Raw genomic sequence first — 21,011 nt, 5'->3', positions numbered from 1 at the left:
ACAAAAATATAGACATTTTATTTACTATCCAGAACCACCAGAGAACCTGCACGAGTCTTCTGAGTTTACATGGAATGTTGATGATGGAAAATAGTGGAAAGTCTGAAATAAGTTTTCTTTGGGGCCTATTTGGGCTCACAATAATTAAATGTTCTCAGAAGTATTGAAAATCAATGTCTCAGACATACAGCAGCGTATTCATGATTATTTCATGTAGGAACTTTCTGTGAGGGAGCTTTTAGAGGTGGACGTTTGGTTCCTATCACCACCACTTTGACTCTGTAAATTTCTTCATATCGGAGGTTTTCCTACCAAACCACTCTGAACGACTGCGTTTACATCTCAAGCACTTAATTATGCAGCACCTTTTTTGTAAATCGTGCTAAAATCGGTGGAATTCCCCTTTAACGACTTCTGCGTTCACTTTCCGGGCGTAGCCATGACGCAACAGCTACGAGGAAATGTAGTTCTCAAAGGGGGGATCTGACATGCGCGTAAGGTCAAAGCGGCTGCGACTGGACTACATTTCCTAGAATGCTCGCAACTTTTGCTTACAGCGCACACACGAGGGTTTCAGTCCGAGCGCTGCTGACTCGACTCTCCCTCTCTGTCGCCCCCTTAAACCGGCTGCTTTAATTCAGCAAACAGGGGAGGTAAAAAGGCCAGGAGAAAGTTTTAGCCGTTTCAAAACCAGGGGGTGACCTTAACGACGGACTAACGGAACCAACTGCGCCTCACCTTCGTGAATATTTGTGCTAAAGAATTAAAAGAAGAAGTAAACAAAACAGCCGACATGGACCCATCCACAGACGCTGTTCTGGATTCGTGGGAGCAGGAGGAGGATGGCGAGGCCCCGGCCCCGGAAAGCCGACTTTCAGACGCCTTCACCGGCCTCAACGTCAACGCCAAGCCCTTCATCCCCAACGTTAACGCGGCCGAGTTCGTCCCGGGCTTCCTTCAGAAGACACCCGCCGAAACCGCCGCCTCTCCCGGTGAGGGTTCGCTTTATTCTCCCCCGCGGCCGCTTACGGTTGAAGCTGGTAGTTAGCATGCTACGCTAAGCTAAGCGTAAGTTTATGTGGCCGAATCCCAAATGGCTCCCGGCTCCATATCTAGTGCACTGCAAAGGTAACTAAAACGGTCGTTAGCTCTGTGGTCGTGAAGCTTGTATATTAATATAAATTGTTTTCTGTTCAACGTGCAGTGAACTACGGATCCCCTACGGTGACATAGTGATTACTTTTAACAAGGTGTGGCCTTAAGTAGTTAAATATTATTGAGGCAACTAGTGGCCTCTGTATTAAAATTTGTAGCCACGCCTTTTTAAAAAGTACGCTTCAGGTGCTGCACCACGAGCCCGTTATTTTGTGGCCCACGTAGGGCACTACGTAGGGGGCAGGGAGCCATTTGAGATTCGGCCAAAGTTGTACGTTACGGCTAAGCTAACGGGCTAATTTCACATTGTTAGCATCGTTGCTAACTTCACTTTTCCTCTCTTTCTTCGTGGCAAAACGGAGATAGCAGACGAGTAGTAGTCTAATGTCACACCCTTAAAAATAAAAACCAAGAACTTAACAGGGTTGTTTTAGCTGCTGAGTAAAGGTTAGCGCCCAACTTTAGCGGCTAGCAGCGGTTAAAGCCCGCATCACACGTGTCTGCGGTGCGCTAGCGGTAGTTTAGCAGCGGTGCGGGGCGGAAAGTCGGAATTAATCGCCAACACTGTGGATTAAATGCGTTTGTTGTTGCAGTTGAACCTGATTAAACCTGCTTATGCCTGGTTGAGGTTACATAGGTGTTCCTATTAGCTCTCTTTACGAGTTAGACTAATGCCTACGGAATGTGACTGCAGGTTTCGTTAATATTAATGGGTTTAGTCAAGGGGGTCTAATACATTTGGTCTAATACAGTGGGTTTAGTCAAGGGGGTCTAATAAAGTTGGTCTAATACAGTGGGTTTAGTCAAGGGGGTCTAATACGGTTGGTGTAATACAGTGGGTTTAGTCAAGGGGGTCTAATACAGTGGGTTTAGTCAAGGGCGTCTAATACAGTGGGTTTAGTCAAGGGGGTCTAATACAGTGGGTTTAGTCAAGGGGGTCTAATACAGTGGGTTTAGTCAAGGGCGTCTAATACAGTTGGTCTAATACAGTGGGTTTAGTCAAGGGGGTCTAATGCAGTGGGTTTAGTCAAGGGCGTCTAATACAGTGGGTTTAGTCAAGGGGGTCTAATACTGTGGGTTTAGTCAAGGGGGTCTAATGCAGTGGGTTTAGTCAAGGGCGTCTAATACAGTTGGTCTAATACAGTGGGTTTAGTCAAGGGGGTCTAATACAGTGGGTTTAGTCAAGGGGGTCTAATACAGTGGGTTTAGTCAAGGGGGTCTAATACAGTGGGTTTAGTCAAGGGGGTCTAATACAGTGGGTTTAGTCAAGTGGGTCTAATGCAGTGGGTTTAGTCAAGGGCGTCTAATACAGTTGGTCTAATACAGTGGGTTTAGTCAAGGGGGTCTAATACAGTGGGTTTAGTCAAGGGGGTCTAATACAGTTGGTCTAATACAGTGGGTTTAGTCAAGGGGGTCTAATGCAGTGGGTTTAGTCAAGGGCGTCTAATACAGTTGGTCTAATACAGTGGGTTTAGTCAAGGGGGTCTAATGCAGTGGGTTTAGTCAAGGGCGTCTAATACAGTGGGTTTAGTCAAGGGGGTCTAATACTGTGGGTTTAGTCAAGGGGGTCTAATGCAGTGGGTTTAGTCAAGGGCGTCTAATACAGTTGGTCTAATACAGTGGGTTTAGTCAAGGGGGTCTAATACAGTGGGTTTAGTCAAGGGGGTCTAATACAGTGGGTTTAGTCAAGGGGGTCTAATACAGTGGGTTTAGTCAAGGGGGTCTAATACAGTGGGTTTAGTCAAGTGGGTCTAATGCAGTGGGTTTAGTCAAGGGCGTCTAATACAGTTGGTCTAATACAGTGGGTTTAGTCAAGGGGGTCTAATACAGTGGGTTTAGTCAAGGGGGTCTAATACAGTGAATTTAGTCAAGTGGGTCTAATGCAGTGAATTTAGTCAAGGGGGTCTAATGCAGTGAATTTAGTCAAGGGGGTCTAATGCAGTGAATTTAGTCAAGGGGGTCTAATGCAGTGAATTTAGTCAAGGGGGTCTAATGCAGTGAATTTAGTCAAGGGGGTCTAATGCAGTGAATTTAGTCAAGGGGGTCTAATGCAGTGAATTTAGTCAAGGGGGTCTAATGCAGTGAATTTAGTCAAGGGGGTCTAATGCAGTGAATTTAGTCAAGGGGGTCTAATGCAGCAGGGGACAATACAGTGGGCATTTTATGAATCACATTTATTTATTCATTTTTGAACTAACAACAAAAAAGCCCCGGTATTAATTTATGCTTTCTTATTTATTTAAATAAATTCTGTAAAAACTATAAATACAAAGATTTTTGTGTTTCTCTGAACTTAAATTCAGTTAAACATGACTAATCATGCTGTCTTTGTAATGAAACATGCAGTTTAGTGTACTGATGACGGTCACAACACTCAGAAAAGTGCAATAAAACGTAATATATCACCACAAAGATGCATATCACCATATTGACCACCTATACAAAGCATGTTTCCACAAAAGCGTAATCTGACACTGACCCTTAACTATAACTTTCACATCTGCATTAATTGATCAGTGAATGCAGGCAAATGGGAGATGCACACAAGTAGAGGTGAGCTGTTTGACAAAATATCACAGTACTTGATATTTTCTTGATGCTTGACTTGGTATTTTTTTGAGGTCTGATAATTTAATTAATTTAATTAGACTTTTAATAATTTCATTCTATTTTTTTCCTCTCAACTATGTTACTTTGAGCAAGTAAGCCACTATTCTTTTTCATTTGACTTGGCCACAGAATCTTGTATGTGTCTATGGGTACACATGTAGTTACTTATCATATTAATATCAGGCCCCTTTGTGTTTAGGGACTGAATTCCTTTAGGACTCTTTATGCACTATTTATTGGGCAGAGTTTTTTATTTGACTGGGTTACACTGTTAGTAGGGATTGTTAAGGTGTGTGTGTGTATGTGTGTGTTGGGGTTTGTGGAGACAACTTGGGTATTTCAATTGGGGTCTGTGGAGACAACTTGGGTATTTTGATGGGGGTCTGTGGAGACTATTGTTTAGATGTCAGACAGACAGACATTATTGATCCTGAAGGACATTTAGCAGCCAGTAGCAGTCCCCCATACTGTTTCCTTTGGGGTCTCGGGGGTCGAGTGTTTACAAGTATTTCTATAGTGCACTATGGAGTTGACAATTGACGGATGTTTCTATTTGGGTCTATGGAGACAAGTGTTTAGTTATTTTTATTGGTTCTATGGAGACGACTGTCTACAGATGTTTCTTGTGGGGTCTGTGGAGACGACTGTCTACAGGTGTTTCTTTCGGGGTCTGTGCATAATTTAAATTAGCCCGAAATTGAAATATTTATCAAGCCATAAAGTCATAAGCAAAAGTTTTGGCACTCCAAACATTCATACAGAGAACACATTTCTTTACGCCACTGAATTTGATCGGAGGTGTTCAGATGTTTGCGTGTGACTGTACTGTCCATGTTTGTTGACTGCTGTTGTCTGATTTTTCTCTCATTTCTGTCCATCTTTTTAAAAACATCATGTTGATTTTTTTTTCTTATTCACAGCCTCTGAGAAAGATGCCAGTATAGAGATCTCAGAACCTGTCGGTAAGTGAGTGTTCTTTTGTTATTCTTGTAATGTTGTGTTGTTTTCTCATCACAAGTTAAACGCACATCAGTGCCTGTTTCAGGTAACGAGGAGATTTAATGCTTTACGTCCATCCTGTTCTTGTACGTCACATCAACTTAACTGAAATTTAAGACATACCCAGGCAAAACTTTTTTGCAGTTGTAACCATAAGTAATATATTAGAAATATTTAGTATTAATTGGCATTTATAAATGTACCTTATTGTTTTGAATGAACTTATCATCATCATCATCATCATCATCATCATCATCGTCGTCGTCGTATTTGTCGTCGTCGTCTTTAACCGCTTAGTCCAGATAGAGTTGCTGTAGCATTTGGGAGAGCAGAGAATCCCAGATGACCCTGTCCCCCGCAACTTCCTCCAGCTCGTTCCCATGGACCCCAAGCCGCTGCCAGGCCAACTTGTAGATGTAATCGCTCCAGCGGGTCCTAGGACGACACCGGGGTCTTATCCCAGTTGGCCGTGCCTGGTACACTCCCCACCGGGAGGTGTCCAGGGGGCATCTGAATCAGATGCCCTAACCACCTCAGCTGGCTCCTTTCAATGTGGAGGAGTAGCGGCTCTCCGTGCTCCTCCCGGATGGCCAAGCTCCTCACCCTATTGAAGAGAGTGTAGCCCGCCACCCTGCGAAGAAAGCTAATTTCCGCCGCTTGTATTCTTGATCTCATTCTTTCGGTCATTACCCACAGCTCATGACCATAGGTGAGGGTCGGGATGTAGACTGACTGGTAAACCGAGAGCTTTGCCTTATGGCTCAGCTCCCTCTTCCCCTACAGTCCGGTACAGTGACTGCATTACTACTGCCGCTTGTCCCAGCCTGCGGCCGATCTCACGATCCCTCTTCCCATCACTTGTGGACAACACCCCAAGATGAGAACGAGAACTCCTCCACCTGGGGCAAGTCCTTTCCCCTTACCTGGAGTGGGCATGCCATCCTTTTCTGGGCTAAGACCATGGACTCAGATTTGGAGGTGCTGATCTGCATACCAACTGCTTCACTGACACCCTGTCCATGAATATCACAAACAGGAGTGGAGACAGGGCACAACCGTGCCGGAGCACAATGCTAACACGGAAAGGGTCTGACTTAATGCTGAGTATGCGAACACAGCTCTCACTCTGGGAGTACAGAGATTGAATGGCCTGGAGTAGTAGCTGTGGAACCCATACTCCCGGAGGACCTCCCACAAGATATCTCTGGGAACACGGTTGTAAGCCTTCTCCAAATCCACAAAACACATGTAGTCTGGGTTGGCAAACTCCCATGCCCCCTCAACAATCTGCGAGAGGGTAAAAATCTGGTCCATTGTTCCACAGCCGGGATGGAATCTGCATTGCTCCTCCTCAATCTGAGGTTCAACTATCAGTCCAAGTCTCCTTTCCAGCACCTTGGCATAGACTTTCCCAGGGAGGTTGAGTAGTGTGATACCCCGATAGTTGGCACATACCCTCCAGTCCCCTTTTTTAAAAACGGGGACCATCACCCTGGTCTGTCAGTCCAAGGGTACTGTTCCTGAGGTCTATGCAATATTGCAGAGGCGTGTCAGCCATGACGGCCCCACAATATCCAGAGCCTTAAGCATCTCCTGACGAATCTCATCCACCCCTGGTGCCTTGCCACTAAAGAGCTTGCCAACTACCTCAGTGACCTCCACCAGGGAAATGGAGCTTGACCCACCAGAGGCCTCCGACCCTGACTCCTGTGAGGGAGGCATGTCTCCCGGAGACAAGGAGTTCTTCAAAGTGCTCCTTCCACCGACCGACAATATCCTCACTTGAAGTCAGTGTTTCTCCACCCTTGCCGAATACAGCTTGGGTGCAGCCACCCTGACCACTCCTGAGTCGCTGGACAGGTGTCCAGAGCCTCCTCAAGGCCAACCGAAAGTCTTTTTCCATGGTTTCACCAAACTCCTCCCACGCCCTGGATTTTGCTTCTGCCACGGTTGTGGGTGCCAGCTTTTTCGCCTGTCGGTACCTATCTGCTGAGTCGGGCATCTAGTCCCTAAAGGCCTCTTTCTTCAAAATCAACTTCCGGCGGCGCAGCGAGTAGCTGCAGCGGACACTTCAGGAATAGCAAAACGGTGCAAGCGAGCCGGCGTGTGCGTTAGGCTGATGGCTAACCCCACACAACCAGCCACTTCATCGCTCCCAGGACATTTTATTTACCTAGAGAGATAAGTTTGCTGTAAATAATAGTGATGTATATAGTTCCCAGTGCTAATGCTAAAGCCGCGCTGAATGAGCTGATGAGTGCTATCAGCGATTTCAATCATGCCAATCTGAAGTCAGTACTCCCAAAATTTCATCATTATGTGGACTTTGCAACCCCTGCTGAAGAGGTCATCAGGATCTCTCTCCCCTCCATCATGGACATCTACACTACGTGTTGTACCCGGAAAGCCACTAGCATTATGGACGACCCATCCATCCCTCACACGGATTTTTTCACTGCTGCCGTCTGGCTGAAGGTACCGGAGCATCCGTGCCACCACTGCCAGACTCTGCAACAGCTTTATTCCTTGAGCAATCAGGTTTTTAAACTCACAAGGACTGAGTTAACCCCCGCCGCCCCCTCACACACATACTCCACACTCACAACACTTTTTATGCTCTACTTGCACTATCTGGATCAGGCCCACATGGTCTCCCCACGTTACCTCTTTGGGCTGAGCCCGGCTGCAGGCACTCACCATGGGACACTACCCTCAGGCCTGGCTCCAGGGGTAGGTCCGGGTGACCCCCCTCCCGGGCAGGGTACACGATTTTCTGTGCCCATTTTTCATGGTAGGTTTTTGGATCGCGTTAGTTTGGGTCTTCACTCCAGACCTGTTTGCTCTGGGAGACCCTTGCTCCCCATGACCCTTCTGCCATGACAAAGCCCCAATCCAGGAAGGGATGAATTAATTTAATGCTCATAAAAACAATAAAGAAATATAGAAAATAACTTTAAATACAGTTTACATAAAATAAACATAATAAATGATTAACATTATAATATGCATAATTTTGAGTTTAACTTTATTGTATTGTCTTTAAATTGGTAAATTAAAGGACATTCACTCTTCACTCTATACAGTCTGTATATAAAGCATGTACAAAATGGCCTCTTTTCTGTGATTGTTGTTAAAAATCAAAGCATTTAACTTCCTATTCAGCCTGAGCAGCCAGTCAGAATAAGGTAATTTATATATCTTAAAAGCACAGCACCAGCCTTTTAAAAGGTTGTAAAATGGTCACATAGAAATGAATCATGGCTGTTTTTGGTATATAAAACCACATAAATAGAAGTGGACCAAAAAAAAAAAAAAAGCTAGGATATGAGCTCATTAAAGTGCTGCAGTCTGTGATTTGTTTTAATTAATTGTTGAAACTACTCCTTGGAACCACCGGTGGTTCTAAAAAGCATTTTGTCATATTCTTCATAACTTTGATATTTCATAAGCTACGTTCAGAAGGTGGGCGCTGTATGAAGCTTCTTTCCAGTCAAATAGATGTGATGTAATTTTAAACCCTTAAAAGAAACTGAACTCACTTTTTTTTCAGATTTCTTTCCACCCCAAAAATCCGGGCTATAAACAGATGTAGTCTCTTCAGTGATCTGCTCTGTAAAACTTTTTATAGAATAATACAAAGAGCATCTAAGATTTTTGGCTTTCAGCAGTAAATTGTAAATATATAGCAGATGTGTAATCATAAAATACATTTTCTGTTCATGTGAGGGAGCTTTTATAAAAAAATAAATAAAGGAATAAAATACAAATTACATTTATACTATGCAGTTACTGAATCGTTTGCTTTATGATTTGTTAATGTAAATTCAGATGGAAAAACCAAAATATACTCTGGAGCATAAGATGTCAAACTCTTTGAGGGGCAAAAATAAAATTATGTAACTACTGCATTGACCTGTTGCTCTATTCAGTTATGGAGCTGAAGTGTTTAATCGGTGCGTTACTAAAGTCTGTATACAATATAATCTGAAAGTGGTTATGAATTGATTTAATTTTTTTTTGTAATTAGGCCATAAAATACCTGAAGCACATAAATAAAAATGACAGCAGTGCCCTGTTTGTCTAATAGTGGAACCAGAATCATTTATACTGTTAATTCTCAGATCTCGCTGGTTAATGATCTCACTCCAAAAACTCGTATCTTCAAAATGGTAACTTCACAGGAGAAGGAAAAAAACCTGCTTTACTTTTAATGTAAGTCAATGGAACCAGACTTTTCTCATTTTGGTCGTTACTTGTGGTTCTTTCATTGGGAAATTTACACACAATGTAAAGAACAGGCTTTTACAAATTATATTAAAAAAAAAACTGAAAAATGACAACAAAAATGGAGATGTTCTGAGAGCAGCGATATTCATCAGATATAACTGTCTCATAAAGGCTTATTCATGACATTTAGGTGTTATTGATCTATATTCAGTGATGGACGAAGTACACATACCATGTACTTAAGTAGAGATAAAGGTAAAATATTACTCTAGTAGAAGTTCCTTCCTTTAGACCTCCACTTGAATAAAAGTACAAAAGTATTTACCTTCAAATGTACTTGAGTATCAGTAAAAGTACGAAAAGATTAATTATGACTCTAATGTCCTGTTATCATTTTTATAACTAGACTCACTTCATGAACTCATTTTAGGTGAAAATCCTCCAGCGTCTCTCTTGGTAAACCAGTCTTTTAATAGAAGGTCATTAATTAGTGACGCTGACGTCTATTAAAATGATCATAAGCACAAAACACTGAAGACAGTTTCCATCAGGGAGAACCGAGTGGCTCTGAAATCACTTTTTACACACAAGCAAAGTTTCAGTTTAAGATTTATTTACAACTTAGATACAAGTTTAAGTTTAATAAAAACTGGCTTTAAACTCAGGATCACAAATGAGCTCCTTTACTATGTTGATCTGTAGGTCTCTGTTCATAAACATAAACCAGCCCAGACTAATTTACTATAAAATGAAAGCGTTTGTATAAATTCAGTAAAAAGCCGCGTCAGTCACGACTGCATATGTGTCCATATTTCTATATTGTGCTCTATTTACGCAAAGCTGGGTTAGTTCATCATTTATGTTGAACAGACTCTCCCAAAATTTTACGCTGCTGCGCTGACGTTGGATCGTGTGCTGCACTGGGTCGGTATGACCAACAGGTCAAAGTAAGCTCAAAACAAAGTGACCGCTGTGCCCTGATTGGTGTTCTTGCTTTGAGCTTCTTTTGTTTTAACATGTTATGTTTTTATACACACAGAAACCAAAAGGAAGGACCGATTTCTCAAAATGTAGTGGAGGAAAAAGTCAGATATTAGACTTTGAAATGTAGTGGAGTGAAAGTAAAAAGTTGCCCAAAATGGGAAAACTTCAGTACAGATACACAAAAAACTACTTGAGTACAGAAACCAGTTACATTTACTTAGTTACTGTCCACCACTGCCCATTATTAACTAATGTTTAAGCCTTTCATAAACATATTTCTTAGTTTCATAAACATATTCATAGTCTTGCTGTAAAGTATTTTTCAGGCGTGTCACATTTTTGCACCATTGCTCTTGAAGCTGTTTCATTCTAGCTGTTCTGGCAGGCGTCTCTCCTGCCAAGCCTGCTTGGTGGAGCCCTTAGTAAGTCATGTTATTACCGCCTGAAAATGATCAGGACACCCGCATGGATGTAACGACTGCCGCGGTGACCTCCGGCAGGTGCTGTGTAAATAACTGGGTGTGTTGTCGTGACCTGCACGTGTTTGTTTTGACAGCATCTCCACCAGTGGAGAATGGAGATGCGGAGATGGCAGCGGAGGACAGCTGGGAGCAGAAAGGCTGTGAAGCAGAGCCGGGAGGTGGTGGGCCGACCGAGGAAGACTCCCTGCAAGAAGAAGTATTGGAAGAGGATGAAGAAGTGCCAACGCCTAAAGTAACCCCCACCCAGCCCAACGCTCCCAAGAGGGAGCACGTCAACGTGGTGTTCATTGGCCACGTTGGTGAGTACCGTCCCTGCCGTCGTATCACTGATGGATGTACCAAACTATCGTTTTAATAACAAGAAATCAGTATCATAACCTCATAAGCAAGTCTATTAGAGCTTATCTAAAGGAGAACTCCACCGCTTCTTAAAATTTTCTGCATAATTCGGTGTTGTGTAATCAGAGCCATTCAGAGTGGTTTGGTGTGAAATGGTTCAGATGTCTTTACAGTGCTGGTGATGGGAACCAGGGGTCGCCATTACTACAACACAAATATAAACATTTTTATTTACTATCCTGAACCACCAATGAACCTACAAGAGTCTTGTCTTATATGCAATGTTGATGATGTAAAATGGTGGAAAATCTGGAATAAGTTTCCTTTGGGGACTATTTTGCCTCACAGCACCCTGCATATTATGTATCCCTCCACCATGAACGGAGTTTAAGGCCAAAATCTTCTCAGAACTAACACAACACAGTATCTTAGTCATCAGGCAGTGAATTCATAACCATTTCATGTAGGAACATTCTGTGAAAGAGCTTTTAGAGGTGGGCATCTGGTTCCTATCACCACCACTGTGAACAGTTCTGACTCTGTTTCTCTAGAATGGAGCGTTTCACACCAAACCGCTTTATTCCTTTTAACAGCTTCACAGTTTGAAGCAAGTGTGTGATGATTTATATGTACTCTTAGCTCAATACTATTTGAAGTACATAAGCTTGTATTACCAGTTAGCCACATTAGTCTCGTAGCCCTGGTGTAAAAACTACAGAAACAAATTTCAGACCTTCGCTTTAAAGGGTAAGTTCAGTGTCTGGACGAAACTACTGGTTATCATAACTTCGGCTAGCTGTGGTGGTGAAGCAGACTCTCATTTAAGTGTCTGAGTAACACCAGCTATCTGCGCTGATCTGTAACGTGGCCAAGTTTCCACAGCACAGAAAAAATACCTGTTTTATCAGCAGTAGAAAGCTGCTAGAGATAAATGATGTAAGGTTATGGGTGGACAGTATGGTAGAAAAATAAAACATGCCAATCATTTTTCACAATACATGATGCATGTTATGATTATTACATTTTGATTTTTTTATGTTTGTAAATATACAATATATATTGCCCTGTGATGGACTGGCGACCTGTCCAGGGTGTATTCTGCCTTCTGCCCAGTGACCACTGGGATGTGTGTGTGTGTGTGTGTGTGTGTGTGTGTGTGTGTGTGTGTGTGTGTGTGTGTGAGTGAGAGAGAGAATATACTTGAATGGACAAAATGTGCCAGGAAAACAGCCACATTTAAAAGAGAGGAAAAAAGACTGAAAAGATTTGAATTCATTTAAAAAATATGTAAATAAATGAACTCATTAGAATCACAAGATTTACTCTGTGAAAATAAATTAGTAAAATATGTCATCATGGGCTGCCATCCAGTCAGCTACGCGTTACTATGTAGTTTACACCAGCCATGTTCATCTGCAGCCTGATAATCCGCTAAAAACTATTAGCTCATTTGGAATTTTCCGTTTGAACACCTCAATCTGAATAGTCTAGTGCAATTGAGGCCATTCGGATTAGTTTCTCTCCGACTGATCGAGCTGTGTAATCCTGTAAATAATCTGTTAAATAGAAGAATAATATCCATGTAAAAGCTTGTATCTGATTACATTCCTGTTGGATCGTTTAAGTCCGTTCTGCTTGTGCGTCGCGTGACAGTGAGTTTATACCGTTCAACATGACGGAGCAGAACCTGGTCTGCAGAGGAGACGAAGTTTATCTTTATCTCAGTTGATCTTTAAAAGACGGCGGTGGGACGGACGTTCAGTTTATGTGTCTCAGAACACGACGTCTTCCTCTCTGCCGCCTTTAATAAATACATGTGAAGGACGTTTTCCTGAGTCTGAGATCATTTTAAAGCAGTTAAAAACACAAGCGCTGCTCATCTCACTCTTACTGGACTCACGTGATGCTGGTTGTCATAATGTCTACACTAAGCGGTTCTCTACACGTGTGTGTAATGAGAACGTAAAGAGATTTTCTTCAGATTGTTGAGTAGAGTGGGCATAAACACCTCAGTCTTAATCTATAGAAGCGCAACACACACTAACGTACCACCACCACGTCAGTGTTACTGCAGTGCTGAGAATGATCCACCACCCAAATAGTACCTGCTCTGTGAGGGTCCATGGGGGTCCTGCCCACTGAAGAACAGGGTAGAAGGGGGCTAAGAGTATGCAGAGAAACAGATGGACTACAGTCTGTAACTGTAGCACTACAAAGTGCACCTATACAGTAAGTGTAGTTGATAAAATGGACAAGGAGTGTAGAAAAAAGGAGGTGCTTCACATGTTTGTAAGCCATTGAGAAGAAAAGAGTAATTTCAGCAGAATCAGCCAAAATGGAAAAGAAAGTGCAGACTAGTGACGGTGTTCCCTCAGACTTTGGAAATGTTTCAGTATTTGTTACTTGGGGAAAAGAAAATAAGTCCTTGAGAGGGTTTTTGGTAGGGGTGGAGGGTTAGTGGAGCACAGAATGAGGTTAGTTTTGTAATTAATGACAACAGTGTCTTTGGGTTTTTCGTCATCCTTCACCCACAGTAGCAATTATAAAAACAATAATAGTAATGATGATGATAATAATAACTCCACCTACAGAGAACTTATTAAATGTGTTGATGATAGTAAGTGAAATGGTAAATTTAAAGAAATAAAAGGAATGTTTGACAAAAGTAGAAATAAAAAAGTAAGATCATTTAAAGTGAAAAATATAAATGCAGTTTTTGTGCATTATACTTTTAAATAAAATTGGCATGGCAGCTTTCCTTTACCTTTTTAACTCCTCAGGACCACTGGTGGTTCCAAAACGAACTTCCATCACATTCTTCATAACTTTCATGTGTCATCATCTACATTCAGAAGGTGGGCGTCATATGGGGCTGTAACTGTCTTATTTCCAGGCATATAGATGATGTCATTTTAAACCCTAATAATAAAGCTCAATTCACAATTTTTTTTTTCTACTCAGTCGACCCATTTTCCCCACAAATCTGTGCTGTAAGCTATAAACAGATGGCATCTCTTCAATGATCTGCTCTGTAAAAATTGTTTTTATAAAATAATACCAAGAGCATCTAAGATTTGACATGCAGCAGTAAATTGTAAGCGTATAGCAGTATGTGTGCTGGAATGTCACATTACAAATAATGAATTATTCTAAATAATTTATACTGTAATGAGCCAAAGTAACTTTTTAACCATAGAACATAGAAGTGTTCTGTTTACGTTACATGAATTGAATGATGTGCTCCAGTCATATACAAAAGTTTATGCACCCCTGGTGAACTTTCATTTTGTTGGTTTTTCTATGTAAAAATAGGTTAAAACGTCCTCTACAGGGAACACACTTCATTTTAACTCACAATTACTGTTTATTTCCAGAGAGCGTTAAGAAAAACGAAACCGCTTTTATGTTAAACTAAGCAAATATTTGAGCAGTAGAACACAGGAGACAGTAAATAACATCACAGCTGTGATTTGGTCACCGTAGATCGTCACAGCCATGATGTTTTTGGTGATAACACACTCCTTGAGTGTTCTAATGCTTTTATACAACAGTTAGATAAAGTAAGAAATTAATAAACTGGGTTGTGATCACGGCGATTAATGTTCAGTTCCTTCCTCCAAATTATAGCTCCTTAACAAGCAGCTTGTTGCTACATCAGAGTAATGCGTTCTGCCCACTTGCTGCTCAGCCGGCAGTTCGTTCTCCAGCTCCTTACACTAATTTCCCAAACTGTCGTCACCACTGAGCAGCTTTTTTCTTTGTTTTTTCTTTTTTATTTCGTCAGTTTTCTGGCTCAGTCTGATTTGGTCAGATTCTGAAGATCAGGCGTGTTTGGTGAATGGTACTGGGTTCATTTCTGGCTGATTCCAAGTTGTTTAGCTGTTCTTCTGTCACAGCTGCTGGCTGTAAAGCTGCTCAGTGGTGATGCCAGTTTGGGAATTTAGTGTCGTCTCCTCTGCGGAGTCAGACCAAATCGGCTGTTGGTCAAATGTGATCTTGAAAGTGTCTGTTTTCTGTTTGTGGCAGAATAAGAAGTAAAAACGTTCAAATGGCTTGAGCGTCTCCTACAGCTGAAAGTCGTTGCTTAGCAATGGCATCTCAGTGGCGTGATAAGGTGTTTGTGAAAAACCATGTTATAGTGAAATAACAGCACAGTTAGAACGCCTCTTAACCAACCAGCTTGTAGGGTATGAACTAACTGTTGTATAAATAGAAACTGTGCAAGTATGATCCCTGCGGATAATTTGTTACTTTATTTTCACTTTGAAAGAAAAAAAACAACATGGTCAGAAAACATGGATCACAAACATTTGCATACAGCTGGTTTGGGAACATTTCTTTGGTCCATTTCTCATTAGATGTAATGTGAAGTTAAGTGCAGTTGCCATTTTCAAATGGTTTAAAACAACCAGGTAAGGTCTGATGTTAATGTCATTTTAACGATGACGACATGATGGTTCAACACAGACGTTTAGGTTATAGCTTCATTAACCTCTCATTCAGCCTCGATACATTTGAAGATGGGGCAGTCGTGGGCTGGAGGTCAGGGATCCAGCCTCGTGACCGGAAGGTCGCCGGTTCGATCCCCAGAGCGGACAGCACATGACTGAGGTGTCCTTGAGCAAGACACCTAACCCCCAACTGCTCCCCGGGCGCTGCGGATTGGGCTGCCCACCGCTCTGGGCAAGTGTGCTCACTGCCCCCTAGTGTGTGTGTGTGTGTGTGTGTGTGTGCTTACTAGTGTGTATGTGGTGTTTCACTTCACAGATGGGTTAAATGCGGAGGTGGAATTTCCCCGTTGTGGGACTAATAAGGGTCACTTAATCTTATGATCCCTTTCCTTGTAGGTTTTGAGATGAAACAGATGATGAGTTCTTGTTTTGTTAATCATAACCTCTATGTTCTAGCAGGACGAGGCTTATGGTGATGTTTGCGGTAAAGATATCCCATAATAAGGGCAGGAGAGTGATGATTGATATGAATTGTGTCTTTTGAGATTAATGCGGGTCAGGGATCAAGAGGCAGTGATACCATATTGGAAAACATTTGCCTAACAAAATGCATTAAAACAGCCTTGACAAATATTTTGTAAGTGATGCTGATTTTGTGAAATTTGCAGGGTTTGTTTACCTGCAGGCTGTGTTATTGTTTATTGTGGTTTTGTGAGGACACTTACTGTTGAATTATAGTCCATACAAACTTATCATTAAACTGGAAAGCAGCAGGATATAGAGGCGATTATAAGTCTCAGTTGTTATTAAAGGGCCCCTTTAATGGAAAACCTAGTTTCTTCTATTTTTGTTTCTTTAAATATTTTGAAACTAGTGTGTAAACAAAACATTCAAAATGGTTCAAAACATCCCTTTCGCTCCCCCCGTCCGGATATAAGCTGCTAGAATTTTGTTTCGGATTTCATGTATTTGTGAGGTCATAAACTGGACTATTGAATCTTTCTGAATTAAATATATATTTAATTGACTTATTCAGCCTACAGGTTAGCCCCACACATTCTTGTTGAAACTATAAGGAAGTCTTTAGCTTGGACTTAGCTTGGAGCAGCCAGTCAGAGTAGAGCTCATTTACATGTCTTTTTTGAAGGCATTAAGTAAAGGCTAAAAGCTGTAAATTGTTTCAGTGCATGTTATCCAAATAATTATTATTATCATCATTATAATAATTATTAGTAGTATCACTAGTAGCAGTAGTAGAATCACCAAGTCAGCATAAGATGGGTATCTCCCAACCCCCACCCCCTGTGTTTGAGGAAGCTCATAAACTCAGTCTTCATTAAGCTTCTTTTTCCTGGTTCCAGTGGCACAATGTAGCTTGTGGATTTATTGTAGTTCTGACCTCATAACGTCTCTTAATATGTTCATATCTCTGTCTGTCCTGGTCAAAACAGTTTAAACTCAGTTCAGTCTCCTTATCTCTCCTCGCTCACCTCCTTATCTCCTGTCCTTCCAGATGCTGGCAAGTCGACCATTGGAGGACAGATCATGTGAGTAGTCCGTTGCTGGTGTTGTATATTTGTGGGCTGCTGTGTGGGCTTTTCTCATGGCCCTGGTTTTGCTCCTCTCTCGCAGGTATCTGACTGGCATGGTGGACAAACGGACTCTGGAGAAGTATGAGAGGGAGGCCAAGGAGAAGAACAGAGAAACTTGGTAATTTTTTATAAAATGTGTCTGTGTAAATAAATATAACACACACACTCTCTGACTGGGCACTTCATTAAGTATGTTGTCTTGTATCTGTCTGTCTGTCTGCACAGATAAGCAACTGACTGTTCGTGGTAAAACATTTTATATATATATATAAGTTGTGTGTGTGTGTGTGTGTGTGTGTGTGTGTGTGTGTGTGTGTATATATATATAAAAATATAATGTATATGTAGTTTCCAGTTATTTTCACCCTGTGTTCTCCCGCAATTAGTTGCAATTAATTATTTGACTTGTTTAAGAGCTCTAAAATAAGATGTGCATATGATCCACACAGTCATTCTGACAGACTGTAATGCACTATAGAAAGTATAGGGGGCAATTATGGCTTCTACTGTTTCATTTAATAAGTGCTCTATAATGTTCATATGAGCCACACAGTCACTCTGACAGACTGTAATACTCTACAGGAAGTGTAGGGGGCAATATGAGTGCTTTGATGCAGGTTTGATGCTTTGCTCCCTTTGTTTTTCTCAGGTACCTTTCATGGGCCCTTGATACGAACCAGGAGGAGAGAGATAAGGGTAAAACGGTGGAGGTGGGCCGCGCGTACTTCGAGACGGAGAAGAAACATTTCACCATCTTGGACGCTCCAGGCCACAAAAGCTTCGTCCCCAACATGATCGGCGGGGCGTCGCAAGCCGACTTGGCTGTGCTGGTGAGCAAAGATGCAACTATTACTTTATAACTGGGGTACTAGAACATGTGAACAATGCCAAATCCAATCTTTTCCTTCATATGTGACACAGATGTGTGTCAGTATGAACAGATAAACACACTGAATCTGACATTTTCAATTCCAATTTGCGATGCTTTCATATGTGGAACTGAAATCCGATCTGTATCTGATCTGCAGCAATGCGACTCAGTCTGAACAGCCAGATCGGAATTCATGCGACTTTTATGTCAGTCCAACTCAACATTCGTCATAATTTCGCGCTGCTGAGGCTCAAATATTTAGGCTGATGTTTATGTACCAAAAAAATGAGAAGAGACTCATCGCAGCCGTTTCCGTGTTTGAAGAGGTTTTTTAATGAAACAGCCGAACGTGGCCGGAGGAGACGAGGCTGCAGCGCCAGAGAGCAGTTTAAAGAATCTGAGGACACGAATGAAAGAAGGGACCATGGCCGAATAATATGCCCTTTTTACGGTGAACTTGAACACATTGTGGGTGACGAGTCCAGCTGTCAACCACTGGAACTTCATAATCGCTGGCGTAGAAGAAACTGAAAGCTCCGAGAGTGGCTGGTGTTCACTGGCCGTCACGACTGTTTACCTCTGGACGAGCCTCCTGATGAAACTCTGTTCTTTTGCGCATGGGGGTCAGTTTAGGAGCTGATCTGTTCAGACTGATGTCACATACAGATCACATTTAAAATACATTGTGAACATAAAACAGATTTGGGTCACTTTTATCTGCTGTGCAAATGTAGCCCAAGTGCGCTTGATCCAAAATCTAGGCTGCTGATTGGCTGTTTTTACTATCTAATTACTATGTTCTGTGTTAAATACATCCACTTCCAGTAACTCCATTACCATTTTTGGTTTAAACCACACTCACTTTCACTTTGTAGATTAAAGGAATTTTATAATACAGAATTGTATTTTTAGTTTTAAACTAAAAAACTAAGGATCCGACTATGGCCCAAAACGTACTTCAAAGAAGGACACGAACAAACTCGGCATGCATTACGACGTTGCTGTAGGGGGTGATAAAAGACTGCTTGGTCAGGCTTGGCTGTCATCATAGCGCCCCCTGCTTTAGCGCTCAGATTGCTACACGTGAAACCCCTTCTGCGTAGGTCGAAGCGTCTGCATTTGTGTCCTTTCGTGAAGCATGTTTCGCGTTTTACTTTAAGCTATAAAATGCAAAAAACTTCACTGTGTAGCTGATCACATCAGTTGTCAAAAACATGTCACATCACACCGTCTCCTAAACCACCTCAACAAGCCTGTGCAACTGTAATAAAGACTTGTGCTTTGAAAGAACATTTTTGGGATGTGTTTACAGAGGGCTTTGTGTAAATTGGATATTTATTTGATACTTTTTTCTGTTCAGACTTAGTCTGTTTTTGTTCTCCACGCTTTACGTTATTCTCCTTCTGGTGAATGATTAGTGTGTCTGTAACAGCTATGAGTGATCACAGAATGTGGATATTCTGAATAATTCATTGTAGATCCTGAGCAATTCATAGTAGGTAATGGATAGTGGTAAAGTCATGGTGGTTGCTAAGGTATTTGTGGTAGATACTGAGCAATTTATAAAAGATCCAGAATAATTCATAGTTACTAAAAAATTAATGGTAGATAATGAATAATTAATGGTAGATACTGAGTAATTTATAGTAGGTACTGAATAATTCATAGCCTTACTGAATAAAGTAGATACCGAGGACTTTGTGATGGATACCGAGGGCTTCATAGTTGTTATTGAAGAATTGATATTAGACACTGAGTAATTCATGATAGACCCTGAAGGCTTCATGGTAGATGCTAAATAATTAATTGTAGACACAATAATTCGTAGTGAGTACTGAGAAATTCATAGTTAATAAATCTCTCCATTCAGACTTATCAGTATCTTTTGTGTTCATTTCCCCCTCTGAGCTCTGGTCACTAGTGTTTCAGCTCTGTAGCAGTCAGTAGAGGGAGCTGTTTGAATGCAAATGTCATGTATCTGCCTGATTAAACATTTGCACATGCCAGTTCAGTGAGGATTACAGCATTCGGTTACACATGGACAGAGTTTGATACAGTACACTGAACACTGACTCTGCTTTTCTGCTGCTGTGCAGGTGATTTCGGCGCGGAAAGGCGAGTTTGAGACGGGATTTGAGAAAGGAGGCCAGACGCGAGAGCACGCCATGCTGGCTAAAACCGCAGGGGTCAAACACCTGATTGTTCTAGTGAACAAAATGGATGACCCCACTGTGAACTGGAGTTTGGAGAGGTGAGCCCAAGGTTATCCATAATAAGGGGCCACTGATCACAGCCTGTGTGTTGGGTGTGGGTTTGTTTATGTGCCTCCTGCATGGCTTTCTGTCTGCTTTTGGGTTGTAAGATTTTGTTGTGGTGTTAACATGCGTATAGATGAGCTGACTCAAATAGATCAATTCAGCATTTTTTAAAAATTTATTTGCACAAAAAGGTACAGTAAAGAAGGAAAATGCAAACAATAAAAAGCAACAAAGAGAGAATGTGCAGCGAAGTTAGGAAAAAAAAAACCTTTTCCCTCAGAGAGAAAATGTTTAAATTGAATTGAACAGACACACAAACAATAACAAAACACAAACACACAGATGTTTTACATTTGAGTTTGTTACAGTGAGAGCAGATGAGTTTATCCTTTTGGAGCATTTTATAATATTTAATAAAATGTGCAGTCATTTATTTGCCAAAGTATTTAATTTAAGATTTTCTATTTTAAAAATCTAAAATAAAAATATATTCCACCGCTAAGTGAGTGATATGCATACACTAGGGGACAGTGAGCACACTTGCCCGGAGCGGTGGGCAGCCCTATCCATAGTGCCCAGGGAGCAACTGGGGGTTAGGTTCTTGCTCAAGGACACCTCAGTCATGGACTGTCGGCACTGGGGATCGAAACGGCAACCTTCTGGTCACAGGGCCAGTTCCCTAACCTCCAGCCCACGACTGCCCCTAACTCTTCCTGTTGATTATTTGTGTACTGATAACAAATCCATGATGGCATATTGAAGGTTTTCTGTCATCATCCATAATCAGCATGTGAGGTCAGAGGTTTGCTCTTCTGGATGTTACTTTTATAATTAAGTAGCTGATCAGGAAACTTTGCACTGCTTATCCAGATATGAGGAATGTAAGGAGAAACTGGTGCCATTTTTGAAGAAGGTCGGGTTCAATCCCAGAAAAGACATTCATTTCATGCCGTGCTCAGGACTGACCGGGGCCAACCTGAAGGAACCAGCTGAGCACTGCACCTGGTACACGTAAGTGGAGCACTGTTTAAAAGACAAATTAA

The 21,011-nt window shown here is 41.7% G+C and overlaps 1 protein-coding gene across 1 annotated transcript in view; it reads left to right on the top strand.

Annotated features, from left to right (window-relative positions):
• Positions 1 to 565: 565 nt before the first annotated feature.
• gspt1l (G1 to S phase transition 1, like) overlaps positions 566 to 21,011 on the top strand; it is a 28,471-nt gene continuing 8,025 nt past the window's right edge. The window contains exons 1-8 of the mRNA XM_017715479.2: positions 566 to 992; positions 4,686 to 4,727; positions 10,532 to 10,756; positions 16,761 to 16,794; positions 16,880 to 16,957; positions 17,489 to 17,669; positions 19,807 to 19,961; positions 20,839 to 20,979. Coding sequence (XP_017570968.1) covers positions 794 to 992; positions 4,686 to 4,727; positions 10,532 to 10,756; positions 16,761 to 16,794; positions 16,880 to 16,957; positions 17,489 to 17,669; positions 19,807 to 19,961; positions 20,839 to 20,979 — 1,055 coding nt within the window. The 5' untranslated portion in view covers positions 566 to 793. The remainder of the gene's footprint in view (positions 993 to 4,685; positions 4,728 to 10,531; positions 10,757 to 16,760; positions 16,795 to 16,879; positions 16,958 to 17,488; positions 17,670 to 19,806; positions 19,962 to 20,838; positions 20,980 to 21,011) is intronic.

The sequence above is a fragment of the Pygocentrus nattereri genome, chromosome 14 (genome assembly GCF_015220715.1).
Source record: "Pygocentrus nattereri isolate fPygNat1 chromosome 14, fPygNat1.pri, whole genome shotgun sequence".
Classification (NCBI taxonomy): Eukaryota; Metazoa; Chordata; class Actinopteri; order Characiformes; family Serrasalmidae; genus Pygocentrus; species Pygocentrus nattereri.
This window is presented reverse-complemented; position numbering and strand designations above follow the sequence as displayed.